The following is a 14,366-nucleotide window of genomic DNA, read 5'->3' on the forward strand; positions in this document are numbered from 1 at the left end:
GTGTATTCTACCCAAGTAACCTTGGCCTTGAGAGAACTGCACAAACATGTACAATATTTGACTTCTGCCCCATTTCACTGTTGCATAAAATGGGTGGAGATCCATGCTTATTTATTAAAACAGCAACAAAAAAAAAAAACAACCTTAAAAATAAATGTACTAAATGAAAAAAAGTATCGTATAGTATAGTAAGTAAAGAAAAAGTATCCCAGTGTAAAAACAGGAATGAACCATTGATAAAAAAAAGATTGTTGAGTCTAAAAAGATGAACAAAATATTTCATGAAATGTGTTTTCTATTAGCTGAGTTCACTGACTGGAGGGGGAGAGAAAGACGCCGCAGAATACTGAGTTGGCCTGGCTTTTGATTGGTCTGGCATCATCTGTGTGGTTATATAGGCAAGCTAAAAGAGAATGCTGCGGTCATGCTGGACCACCTCTGTCCACACTTCCACGTAATGTTCGAGTGTTTACCATCGCTGGTTGAGTTCATCTTCTGGGATTCTGAGTTGGAGAGGTCCTGCAAGGACACCGACTGACTGACACTGCATCCAAATTGAAGTGTTTGTACGACTCCAGCACACAAACCGAGCCCGGACATAACCATCACCACCAAACTCCGGAATTCTGCAGTGTTTTTCTTTTTACAGCGTGTGTATGTGTACTCTTTGGTCTCAAATTAAAATCGGCTTTGGCTTTGAGATCCGCTTTTTCTCTCTCGCACAGTGCACATTTTGTTATGTTGTTTGCAAGCTGTGGAACGTCAGCACTGATATTTTGGGTTGCGTGGAGGAGTTCGCCAACAGCAGAGTAAACATTGCCCAGTGATGGCAGGATGTTGTGTTTGCTGAGCCCATCACCTTGTGCAGCATAGTATGTGCACCTCATCCTCACCTCACAACCTGATGGTATATTGGCAGAAAGACGCTGGTGATACTGAATCTGAACCCTTGACTATAACAAGAGAGCCATGTGCTCCCTCCCAGTTATAATGTGAGCCTTTAAACAACACAAAATACCCTTGGGTAATGTTAAAAGTCAACCAGTATCACTGTTGAAAGTAGATTAAAATGGCGTGTTTCTGAAATGACTGTGTGACCTTTTGTTATTTCGGTGATGCAGCATGCGTTCATCCCCTCGATTACACATGTCAAGTAGTGATGACATGTAGAAACCTTATGTTGGCTTCTCTGGCGTCTCTTCAGTCAGACAAAGCATCCTGTGTCAACATATGAAACCTTGAAATGTTGAGCTGACATGACTTTGCCATTTACCACTGACATTACCATGAACCTAACCCTAACCCTATAATATTCTGCAAAAGAGAAATAGAAATAATAATGAATTCTTTTATTATTATTATTATTATTGTTATTTCTGTATTTTACTCAAGTACAAGTAAAGGGCAAGTTTTTCTATATCATGCAGACTAAATCCTAGTTAAACTGGTCATAAGTGATTTTCTTTTTTCTCTTTTCTCTAATCTCAGCAATGTCGATTTTGTACTAATGGCCATATGCTGTGAATTAATTTATTTGTCTTGTCTCATGAATTTGCACAAAGTAATTCTGTATTCCATTAACTCTCTAGGTTTCTTTTTGCACCATGTTAATATCTATGCAAATACTCTTGATTCTCATGAACAACAGATACAGATCATTACATCTGCAGATGCTGAGTTCCGTACAGTTATATTTATAAGAAAGATGACTCAGGAAGGACCAGTAGTATGAATAGAGTAATCTATAAAATATGGCATTGTGCATGTGTGTGTGTGTGTGTGTGTGTGTGTGTGTGGCAGAGGAATAATGTAATAAAAGCCAGAGGAACACAGTGTTCCAGATCAGAGATCAGTCTGCGCAGCGTTAGTCCAGAGAGCAGCATGAGTCACCGTAACAGAGCAGACTGCTAGCTTGCAGAATTCATTAAGACAAATGTAAGGTATACGGATTTCCTCTGGAAGAAAAAAAAAAGACAGCAGCTGCTGCAGAACAGCACCCCAGTGAATCCTCAAGTAACTTTCCATACACCTTTGGTATGACAGCGAGCTTTTTCGTGAGGGGCGTAGGTGATTTATGCTGGTCTGCATGTAAATCAATTAACTTAAATCTTTCCACGTGTTGACCTATTTGTATTAGACTGGGAGCCACTCCAAGACACTGTTACTATTATGCACTACAGACCCAAAACAAGCATTTCTAGGCAGCAAGCTTAACATCTAATGATCGTGTGTGCTCAGTGGAACTATCTAGAATGAGAGTAGCCTTTATGAAAACTCATAATGCTTAAGAAAAATGTCAATCTGGCCTTAAACAGGGTTCAATTAATGTTCAGTCCACCAGCAGCAGCTGCAGCAGCTGCAGCTGCTGCACGTCACGTCCCCCTGTGCGTTGGCGCCCCCGGGTGGCCGCATGGAAGAACTGCACCGAGAACCACAAATCCAACTACTGCTGCTGGATTTACGGTAACATCGCTACTTTATTAAATAAATATGCACAATTTACTCATACATTTAGCATACTATTCCTATAATTATAATAATCATAATTAGTTTTTTCTATATAGTGTTGATTGCATATTAAAAGCGAGGCCTCAAATGAAACGTAGAGTTATGTAAAAAAAAAGCTAGAGGCGCTATTTTCATGCGCTTCTAGTCAATAAACCTGCCAAAACGATCCCGGAGCAGTACCTGACCTCGGACTTTAAACTTTAAAGACGTGAGTCCGACGTGAAAAGCTGATCCTGAATCAGCCAGCGCGCCGCCGGATGTCGCCGAGTCAACGGCCGCTTTCTGGGGCGACTTCTTCAGGAAACACCGTCCGCTGTAGAAGGCGTTTGTGCGGGGCTGCTGTTCTACCGAGCTTACGGTAAGAAAACTAGCTAGTCGGCTGCTACACACACACACACACACACACACACACACACCGTGTGTGCTAGTCGTGCATTTCACATGGGTTAAACTTGTACTGCGTTTGTTTTAGTGTTAACACTGAGCGTTATTGTTAGCTAGCCTAGCTTGTCGTTGTCTCTGTGATGCTAATGTTAGCAGCTACAGTGGACATTAGGAAACAGAAGCACACACGATGTGTGTTGTCACTGCAGTTCGGCTTTAGCTAAACACTCTTGGACAACTCATTATTTTACATGTACCTCGTGTTAGAAGGTAATTATTTAAGCAAACTTCTCCCAAGCATGTGGCGTTAGCTAAACATGACCTTCTTTGCAGTTAAGTAAGACTAATATGTAGTTAACTAACATGTAAACACTCACTGCTCTCATTTAGCCGCAGCAACGATGCGAGGCTTCTCCAAAGTGAGGCCTTTTATATCTGATCAAACCCCGTCCTGTTGAAATCCTCCAAGTCACCATTCCTTCCTCATTGCTATTCTCAGCAGCACAAATGAATAATGGGAGTCAAAGTGGTCCAGCTCACCTCTAAATCCCACCATGACAGTATTCTGGCATGTCTGCACCAGATGAGGCTGCAGGGTCAGCTCAGTGATGTCACAGTGCAGGTAGACTACCAAGGAGACATGCAGGAGTTTCAGGCCCACCAGGTGATGCTCGCAGCATCCAGTGGCTACTTCAAGAAGATCCTCCTCTCTCAGGATGCAGCCAGAGACAAATTATTACTCTCAAATATGCACTCCAATGATTTCTCCAAGTTTTTGGAATTTGTGTACACTGGCAAAGTTGAAGTTTCCAGAGACAAGATTGGTGATGTTCAAGCAGCGGCACAATTTTTGGACTGTGAGGATCTGTCAGTGGTTTGTGGAGAGGCCATGAGTGCTGGAATTCTACAAAAGCACACAAAGAAAACGTCTCTATCAAAAGAGGTAGATAAAGATGACATGAATGGTGCTGAGGGAGAACAAAGGACTGGGCGACCAAAGAGGCAGCCTAAAAGCTTATTTCCTAAGAGGCGGCTCTCTCCACAAAGCTCTGAGAAAGACGTAATGTCAAAAAGATTTAAGGCACAGGATGTGGTGAAGGATGAAAAAAGACAAGAAAGAAAGCTAAGGCCGAGGTTGGGTGGCCGTAAAGAACTCCAGAGGCGTTTAAATATTAAAAGGAGAGACTTTGAAAATTGTGAACCACGTTACCAGTGAAGACACAGGAGGGTGTGGGGACGGGACTGAAGCCGAGGCTCAGCCAGAGAATCAAACGGAGAAAGGGGATGAGCCTTTGCTGGCGCTGCCAGGCTCTGATGTGGATGACTGGGAATCTGAGGAGGATTTGCAGAGTAATGATCCTGAAGACCCCTTATTGTTATCTCTGGAGGAAGAGGAAGAGGAGGAGGAGGAGGAGGAGGAGGAGGAGGAGGGGCAGTCTAAGGAGACCTCCAAAAAAACATCTAAAGCCCAGTTTCAGTGTAACAAGTGCCAGCGGACCTTCCACTATGAGAGAAGCTACCTGAAGCACATCAGGTAGGACATACAGAGAGTTCCTGTTTTTATGAGTTTTCTAAGATTGAATAGCAGCCATACGAATATGCATTCATACATAAGGTAGGCCAGTAACTGTGGATAACTTAATGTGTGTGCAAGTTATTGAAATGATTTTGTTCAGCAGTTCTCTTAGAGACAGTGATAGCACTAGGCTACCATAACTCACCGACATTTACTGGAGTAAAACGTTTAAGGCAAACTCACCTCTGAGCACCTGTGTTAGATGATCATCATTCATCTTGTGCTATTGCTGCTCTCTTGGCCAGTACATACCATGGAGTGAAAGCAGATGTCATCTATCGCTGTGAGACCTGCCAGCAGACCTTTGCTAACCGGAGCAACCTGAAGATCCACGAAAAGCACGTCCACAGCAACGAGAGGCTCTTTGCTTGTGAGGCCTGCACAAAGACTTTCAAACGGAAGAAGGATGTTGTTCGCCATCAAAGACAGGCAAGGTTTAATGAAATTCCCACACAACTGCACTTCTAAAAGTCAACTGCAGTGATTTACCCGACACTACAGTATGGGCAGTGTAATAAATAACAATAATCATTTGTGTCAAGAAAAGAAGTGTTACATATGTGCTTTATTTTTCCTGATTTGATTCTTTCTGTCGTACACCTCTGCTGCGTCTCAGGTTCATGAACGTAACAATATGCAGCATATCTGCCCTGACTGTGGAAAGGCGCTAAGCTCCAAAACTGCTCTGTTGCTGCACGAGAGGACGCACACAGGAACAAAGCCTTATGAGTGCACCGACTGTGGGGCCAAATTTACCCAGAACTCAGCCCTGAAAATGCACCGCAGGTATTAAACAGAGGATGACTGGTCAAGTAATATTTAAAACTGGGGTTTGTGTGTAGCCGCTAACCAGGGCCAGGATTTTTACAGAAGGATGAAAGAATCGTTGCTTGCCTGTTTTTTGCATGTTGAGCTATGATAAACAATAATATCATTTATAGCAGGACATATTTAAGGGTTAAACATGTCTGTTTCACCATGTGCAGGACTCACACGGGAGAGAAGCCATTTGCATGTGATGAGTGTGATGCCCGATTCACTCAGAAGCACATGTTGGCCTACCATAAGAGATCACACACAGGTAAGCGTGACACAGTATCAACCACTAATTTATTTATGCTAATATGAGTCTTAGCTAAGAACATCTTTTTTTCTCTTGTTAGGAGAGAAGCCCTTCATGTGTGAGGCATGTGGGAAAAGCTTTGCATCCAAAGAATACCTCAGACACCACTCAAACATCCACACTGGGTCCAAGCCATACAAGTGTGAACAGTGTGGCCGAGGCTTCGCTCAGAGGAACTCCCTCCACCAGCATTTAAAAATACATACAGGCAATTGTAGAATTTATTAACATGTTTTTGGTCATTTGGCAGAATTGTATACTTGTACAGCTAAATAAAAATGTGTTGTTAGTTCACTTTTTATTCTCACTGTACTCACTCTTACAGTGATGTCCTTATTTGTGTGTGATTTTTCCCTCTCAACTGATTGTTAGGTGAACGTCCGTACAGCTGTAAGGACTGTGACAAGCAGTTCACACAACTCAACGCCCTCCAGAGGCACCAGCGTATTCACACTGGAGAGAAACCCTACATGTGTGGCCTTTGTAACCGCACCTTCACAGACAAGTCCACCCTTCGCAGGCACACTATGGTCAGCAGTGTTTAACTTATTGTGACTCCGTGTGTACATTAATGGTATTCGGGCCACAATGACTACTGATGCATCTTTATCCACTGATAAGTTTAATTGTTTCAAGTACTTTGGCTGTGAAACTAACATGAGCCTCTATACCTCTAGATTCATGACTCTGATGCTCCCTGGAAGACCTACCTTGTTGTACTGGAGGGCAATGTGGAGAATAGGAAACCCAAAACACCTACAAAGGGAAAGACAGAAAAAGCGGGAGCAGGGGATAAAAAGAACACCACGAGAAAAAGTGTTGCTGTTGGTACCCCTGGTGCTGCTGCTAAAACCAACACCGACTCGACTGTGGTTTCAGCTGAGCCAGTCGCTCTGCCATCTGAGTGGACCAGTCATGGAGCTATTGCTTTGGTCAGTCACGGCGCACTTGGTGGGATCACAGTCATCCACACTGAAGTACCACCTGGGACGCAGATACAGCCCATTGTAACCACAGACACAGCAGGGGCTGGCATCATTTCCTTAGATGGTTCAACTATCCCTGTGCCATTCTCTATACCTGTGTCTATGGCTCATTCTATCCCTGTGTCCTCTGATGCCTCCTCCACTGCTCTGTCTGTATCCTCGGTTCTCTCAGTTCCTATATCTGATGTCACATCAGTCTCCGAGATCCCTGTTTCAACATCATCTGTGCTAGAAGCTGCTGCTTCACAGACCATTTTAGCTCCTGTTTCAGAGACTAAGACAATGTCTGAAGCAGATATATTACACCCTAATATTCAAACTGTGATTGTCGGTGACAACACAACTGTCCAAAGTGATGGACAGCAAAGTACAGGAGATAATATCTTGGTTGATCCTAAAGAAGATTCTGTTAACTATGCTTTGTAGAAAAATGTAATTGTATGAATTTCATGTTATTTTGTGTCTATTATTTGGAATTGGCAATGTGTGAAAGTGTGTTCTGACCATGTGGTGTTTCATCCTCATTATAATCTCATGTCCAGTGTTTAACTAACGACCGCACTTGAATGTGATTTTAAGTGTTTAACACTCTCTTTTGTAATGTCATGGTATTCATCAAAAGAACCGGTTGCTCTTAAGTCACATTTTAGAGATATAACTGATGTATTAAGCTATTAGATCAAATTACATAATGTGTATGTCATATATGATGAAATGTGACACAAATAATATTGAATACAAATAAAATGAAGATAATTATTAGTTCTTAACACTTAAAGCCAAAAGTGATGTCAATATATTTACCTCCTGACAGAAATGGCAGACACCTCTTCTCCATACATCATGTATAGCAAAAGATACTAGTTAGATGTTCTGTAGGATGCTCTGGGAGTCCTGTCAGAAGCCTTGGCACCTGCAGTACTCCACCTTGCTGAATCTCAAGTAGTGTTCATACACCTTGGGAATGAAGTTCACCTTTTCACAAGTCTGCTTATTTATTTTGGTGCAAATGTAAAGTAGGTAAGAGAAGAGAGGTTTAAATCCTTCTGAATTCTAGCACTGCCCTTTCTTTGGATTTGTTATTTCCATAAAACTACAGCTGTTTTTTAGTTTCTTAGCAGATGCTGCGTAAAATCATTATGGATTCATAAGGCTGCCTCAAATAAGGAAATCATTTTAAGTTTGTAGGTTTTAAGTTAATCAGATACATGGATTTATAAAGTTTACAAATTATGATTAAAAAAGCAACTATTCAGCTGGCCTGTGTTTTACAACCTTGGTGAAAACACTTTGATGAAAAAAAATGTAAAGTAGAGGTCTACATTTAATAAACTGCTGTGAGAGAAGTTACAAAATTTTCTTTCTAAAGGACTCTGTGAAGAAGTGCACAACAAAACAGCCTCAGTGATGAAGAATGACATACCTCCAATAGCAACATAAAAATTAATCATTATGAAAAAGTCACAAAGGTTAAAAAAAAAAAAGCTTTAAAATATACTCCAATAATAAGTGGATATCAGAATTTCAAATAACACTGGTTCCCATTTCCTTTCTGTTTGTCTGCAGACTCTTATATCTGAAGGCAGATAAGCTTTTATTACATATAACACTGCTTCTTGAAGGTCAAAGGCAGGGCAGTACAACAGACAGCTGGGATATAATAACTTTATTATTGTCCATTTGCACAAGCATACAGATCATATCCAAGGTCCATTGCCATTCCACCTGGAAGAAGCTGGATACGCAGGGTGACTGACCCTTTTTGTAAAAACTTTGGTCTGACTCACACTAGTGAATGAAACAACACTAAACTATACACAATGACATGCTTAGCAACTGGCCATTTGGAAGGTGCACCGCAGCAGTAAACCTTCAGCGATATGTTTACAACACAACACAGCACGAGATGAGGGACTAATGATGCGCAATACCCCAAGTTTTACTGCCCTGGGAATAAGGAGTAAGGTTTTCTGTGTCAGTGCTTCAAAAAATTCATTCAGAAAAGTGTTCTCAGTCAAACTATAAACCACATTTCACAAACATTCAAAGTATGATTACATCCTCGTATTCTAAATAATAACCTTAAAATGGTTGTGATTAGGTATAAATGTTTAACAGTCTACACTTGGTGCATATCACCGGCCTTCACCAAGGATTATCTCTCCTGCGAGTGATAAAAAAGAGACCAAAATTAATTTTATGATAATGACTGACTACTGCTCTACTTCAAAACAATACAAATAAAGATTAAAGTACATTCTTTAAAAACATACACACTATGATATTCGTATGTACAACAAACTGAAACGTTTAAATAGTTTAAATATAATAAACTACATAAAAAAAACAAGCTGCATCTGACTAGGAAACAACTGTACAAAACATGCAGTGCTTGTCGTCGATACTATCTGTTTCAATACATTAAACTGCTCTGAAATCCTCCAGGAAAGATTTCAGCAGAAAAAAGGAATGCAGCAATCCTCTAGACAGAGGTGAGGGCGAGAGGATTTACATTCTGACTAGATTCAGATATGTTTGCGAGGAAAGCAAAGATCATACTCGACAGAATAGCAGTGAGCAAAATATTCAAAATCATCAGCAGACACTCCTCTCCAGACGCTATACACAGTGTGGTGTGTGTCTGTGTGTGTGTGTGTGTGCTTGAAAGCATGCGTGATGGAATTGTCCCTCTGTGCTGCATTTGTAGCCTGTGTTTCTTTTATTTCAGATCTCCTTCATCACCCTGAATTGTTTTTTTGATACGCAGCAGGAGGGTTGTATGCCACTGGTCCAGACGTGAGATTGAGTCAAACTCCTTTACCTGCAAGGGACACATCAGTGAGCTTTTTTCCCCCCTAATTAGGATTACTTACTTTAATTTTCTTCACATTTAAACAAGATACATATCAGTTAACTTACTCCCACCAGCACTGCACATGTATAAAGCTAACACACCCGGTAAAATTCAGATGCATCACGAGTGCCCTCTCTCTGACTTTTAGGTAACTTTGAAAAATCTTTTTAGCTCAACAGCAGTGATACACTTCATCACTGGAAACTGGTTTGACTAAAATATGCAGTCCTAGGAGAGTGAATGGATACCTGAGGTCTACTCTTCAATGAACACACAAGGGATCCAACAAAACTGAAGCAGAGGGATTTCTGTTCTCACCAAAGGACCTTATTTTAAAACTTATATTCCATATAACACTTACCGCCTCTGTGAAAGCTTCACTGTTCTGTTCCTCATGAGCCTCAAGAAGTTTCTGTTAAATGAAAAAAATGTAGGTTACTCATTGAAAGTAGATAGTTTAAGGGGAAAAAGTGAGTCATCAGATTCCTCAGTGCTCCTAACATCAAGCTACCTTCAACAACTTGCATTCTCGGGAGTCTGAAAAAGCCGGGAACATCTCCTCGTATTTTTCAACAGCGATCTGTGGAGATATCGCATGTTTAATTATACCACAACTCGCTGACCCAAATCCTGAGACTGAACCACAAAGTTAGAAACTCACCTTAGCGTTGAGCTCGTCAACAATGAAATGACAGAGGGCAGCTTTGAAGAAATACTCCTTGGCGCTGTATTTCAGCAGTGGGTTGTCCATGGTGTTGGCTCCAACCTACATATGTGCAAATCACACAAAATGCAGTTTATTACAAAACTTAACATCCTCATCATCGTTGTTGATTGAGAAAGTTTATGCATTACACACAAACACAAGAAGTACACACACCTGCTCATAGATCTCTATAGCCTTCTGGTACTGCTCCAGCTGAGCACAGTAAGCTCCCACCTTCAGCAGACACTTGTTGGCAGAACTGAGGAAAAGTGTAAAGTAGTGTGTGGAAGTACATTGAAAAGCAGAAGATGAAATGAGTAATTAATATTGCTTTAAGGTTTTTAGTTTGCCACATTAAGAAAAGCACAGGTGCTACTTATAATATTAACAATGGCTCTGGACTTTTTATATGTCCCAGTAAGTTCTGACAGCACCAGCGACTCAGCATGATCATATTCATTCATATTAACTTGGTCTTAGTAGAAAAAACTATTAATGGTGAAATAAGTGCAGGTTTTATACTTTTGTGCCTTTTGCAGGATGAGAAGCTCACGATTCCAAAGGTGTCATGTGAAGGTCAACTATTTTTACAATGCTCCAAAAGCCTTTCCAGTGGCAGAGACAGTGACGGGAACTGATTCTAATATCAGTGTCAACTGATACAATATCAGCAACATTAATTCAAATATGTAAACATGACTTTAACTGCAGATTTACTGAAAAGGGAAGAATTAGAACTGTAAAAAGACATAATATTGTGATGTGTGTGCGACAGTACCTGTTTGATTCTTCTCCTTTGTAGTAGTCTGCTGCCTGTTCATAATGTGCTATAGCCTTAACAGAACAAAAACAATACGGCAATCGTAAGTGTTTCTCACAAATACGCCCTATAATGCTAATATTAGTATTATTCATAGACTGTGTAACTGCTGACAATGTAATGGTACCTTTTCGATGTCTACCAGCTCAGATTCGTAGATCTCTGCTATACTGATGTGGTGTTTGGCTGCAATGGTAAATCTTCCCTGGAGAGGAGAAATCATTACTTACTAGATGTTTCCACAGAAGCCTCTCACGTCAAGTCAAGTTAAAGAAAGTGTTCTGTTACATTCTCAGTGCAGAGAGTTCAAGTAGTAGCATGTGGCTTCATGTCTACAAGGTTTTAACTTTTCACATTAATACCCACTGAGACGAGTATCAAGTAGGCGATTTTATCAGGATATCAGCATTAAATAAACAAATGTCTTAATATGTGGATGTGGGACCACAAATTAAATAAGGCAGAGACAACTTGCTTCATCGACGCTGTGACATTTTTTTAGTTATCCAGGTGATGTGAGATGGCTGGATTTACTGCTGTGAATGAGAACACAGATTCACATTATCTACGTGCATCTTACCATGTCTGTGTATATATCGATGGCAGCATTTAAACACTTGATTGCCTCTTTTGGCAGCATAAAGGGAAAAAGAGTTAGACATGGTGAGTTTTGTTAATATCTGACAGACCATTACCACACAACTCAGCCAAAATCAGTCCCCCAAACCAATGGACACATTTACACTCAAGAGAATATTAAACAGCACCACAGAAAGCCCTCTAAATCAGCTAACTGTAAATACCAACCAATCCAAGGGCAATAAATCTTACATGATCAATTGGTTGATATATAAACAGCAAAGTAACTGAGCCAGATTGTAAAAAGCAAATTCGGCCTCATAGTAAAATGCAGTCATGTAGCTAAAGACTCGCTGTGAAAATGTCCTGATTTCCTGTCAATAGGCTGAGTATTCAGCTGGGGAATACAATGTGTTTAGGTCATCTGGCAAAATGACTCATCTCAGGAGATTTAGTTAATTTCCTGTCAGAGGACATGTCCTACTTGAACAGCTTAATTTCCACATTGTTGGTTGTTGTAATCCTCGAGCTATCCAAGTTTACCACAAACACTATTAAATACTCTAAACAATAAATACCAAGTCCAAAATAAATACACCTGATATATTTTTAGGATGAGACATTAAGTGTGATAACTTACTGCAAAAACTAATAATTGACTGCATGCAATAACTTACAAGTATACATGTTAGAGTTAAATTAGAGTTATTATGAGTTGTGAGTTGAAATCAGATTCAAACTATGTAACCTCGCCATCCTACCATTAGGGTCAGACTTCTTGTAGGCATTTCCTGCATCGATGAAACTGGTGGCACAGTCGTGTTTGTTCTGTAGCTGCATTTGGAGACGTGCAGTCTTGCAAAATGCATTTCCAGCCGCTGTAGACAGGCAAAAGAATAACAGATATGCATGGACTACATAGCTTGCTTTAATGTACGCAAATAATTCCACCTTTTTTAATTTATGGCAACTACACAAGTGCTGCACTTTGTAGTTATTGAACCAAAAAACAGCACATACAGTCTGTCAATTGTGCTGAAACTGATATTATCCTTAGGTGAAAACAGGCTCACGCACCACTCCAATTCTTAGCCATCTTGAACATGTTGGCTGCTCTGCAGTACATCTCACATGCCTCTTCCACTTTGTGATGTCCACTAGGGAAAATAAGGAAAAGTAAAACAGCTGTAAACAAAATGAACACAGCACAAATATGATTTATAAGTTATAGTTTTTTATAAGTTCTATTACAAACCAGCTTGAGCTTATAATTAGTCTGAAGTACACATGGTCTAACAAATTATCCCTACACAATATGATAGAGTGATGAACTGTGTAACATGCCATGCTGTTACACAGTTGGAGATGCCATGATCAGATGGTCGGCTGGCTTATGTAAATCTCTCTCCACGCGCACTAGAGAGCTCTGTCTCTCCGTGACAAGAAGTGGACCCATGGGAGCTCCCTGTAGTTGTACTAATACTCTGGCCGTTCAATCAAGGCAGAGGATTGCATCACTGGTTGGTCAGTCATAGAATTACCAGTATAAAGCCTACTAAGAGCATAAGAAGTGGCATTTTAAAATATTTACATTTAAGACAACGTGAATTTATTTGATAGAAATACCAACATACTAACGGGATTCCTAAGGTCACTGATAGAAGTCAAGCCTTGAATGGAAAGCAGAGATCTGCAACCTTTGCACCTTAGGAAACAAGTATCACGTGTATTAAATCTAAGAAGGCGTCCTGAAAAACCTTTCATGAAAGTTTAAATTAACTTTGTTATTACCAGATACATTACCCATCTTGTTAATCTGGTGCCTTCTCCAGAAAACCTTTGACTCTCTTTAAAAGAGTATGGTAACACTACTGTCATTACTCTGCTATATGTTATATGTTGTTTGTACTCCATACTATGTAACCACAATGTCAAATCAAGAAGAACCTCGACCTAAAACATACGGGCTGGATGTGTCTACCAAAGTATTCAGAACAAATCAACAAATCTTATTAGCATGTGTCTCCATGCAGGGTCTGTCTTATCCTATATGTTTTGAGGATTAACACAAGTATTTATGTTTCCACTTATGAAAGCAATCACTATGATTCCCATGTTACAAATAGTGTTGTGTTAAAACAATACATCAGTCACTGGTTTGGGTTCTTCTCGCTCTGCTGGAACATGTGTATGGATGTATTAAAGATAGAAAACAATCCCATGAGTTTAAATTCACTGGAAACCACATGAAACGTACTGACATGTAAGTACAAGCAGCCATAATGCTGAGACTGGGTGAGACTACAGTTAGAGGAGATATTTGTAGCTAATAACAATCAACTGCGCATCTCTCAAGACAACATTAGGCCCAGGACAGAGTCGTGATCTGCTGCTTTGTTTACAATGGTAACAGCTAACTAAGTAAGCTAACTTATTTAAGGGGATTATTACACTAAATATAACGTGTTGTCTCACACGGGTCAAACGTGCAGCTGCACTTGTACAACGTCCTGATGGTGGACAGACGGACAAACAACAGAATGACTGTGGATAAAGAAATCGGCTACGTGCCAACTTTGCTGCACAGTGGCGCCTGCTAGCTGTGTGGTCTTTGGTGCAGTGCTGTCTTACCCTCCAAACATCCCTCCCAAAAAAGAGCCGGAGGATTTGACTTTTTTGTCAGCGTCGGCCATTAGCTGAATCGCCTCCTTCTCTTTCCCAGAGTTGTCCATTATTTCTACGCTGTATGTGGAACAGAGTTATAAAAGGACGGAAAGGACCCGCAGAGGATTCAGCTGTGTACAGTCGGGATTACAGTCGAGGGGTTTAT

At 40.5% G+C, this 14,366-nt stretch overlaps 2 protein-coding genes across 3 annotated transcripts; one reads left to right on the forward strand and one right to left on the reverse strand.

Moving 5' to 3' along the window:
* The first annotated feature begins 3,406 nt into the window (after positions 1-3,406).
* On the forward strand, positions 3,407-7,942 carry gzf1 (GDNF-inducible zinc finger protein 1). Its single transcript, XM_033325892.1, has 8 exons — positions 3,407-3,952; positions 4,068-4,426; positions 4,714-4,897; positions 5,085-5,254; positions 5,455-5,549; positions 5,632-5,799; positions 5,964-6,121; positions 6,269-7,942. Exons 1-8 carry the CDS (start codon positions 3,407-3,409, stop codon positions 7,001-7,003), a joined length of 2,415 nt encoding a protein of 804 aa, XP_033181783.1. The 3' UTR covers positions 7,004-7,942.
* A 291-nt stretch (positions 7,943-8,233) lies between these two features.
* On the reverse strand, positions 8,234-14,366 carry napbb (N-ethylmaleimide-sensitive factor attachment protein, beta b). Of its 2 annotated transcripts, XM_026341723.1 has the most exons (11): positions 14,168-14,366; positions 12,614-12,693; positions 12,298-12,414; positions 11,538-11,584; positions 11,085-11,162; positions 10,916-10,971; positions 10,312-10,396; positions 10,093-10,197; positions 9,943-10,011; positions 9,793-9,843; positions 8,234-9,398 (listed from the first exon to the last, which is right to left on the reverse strand). In XM_026341723.1, exons 1-11 carry the CDS (start codon positions 14,266-14,268, stop codon positions 9,297-9,299), a joined length of 891 nt encoding a protein of 296 aa, XP_026197508.1. In that variant the 5' UTR covers positions 14,269-14,366; the 3' UTR covers positions 8,234-9,296. The 2 variants fall into 2 exon arrangements, with proteins under 2 accessions (XP_026197508.1, XP_026197509.1); XM_026341724.1 differs by lacking the exon at positions 11,538-11,584 and having other exon boundaries at positions 14,168-14,222.

The sequence above is a fragment of the Anabas testudineus genome, chromosome 24 (genome assembly GCF_900324465.2).
Source record: "Anabas testudineus chromosome 24, fAnaTes1.2, whole genome shotgun sequence".
Classification (NCBI taxonomy): Eukaryota; Metazoa; Chordata; class Actinopteri; order Anabantiformes; family Anabantidae; genus Anabas; species Anabas testudineus.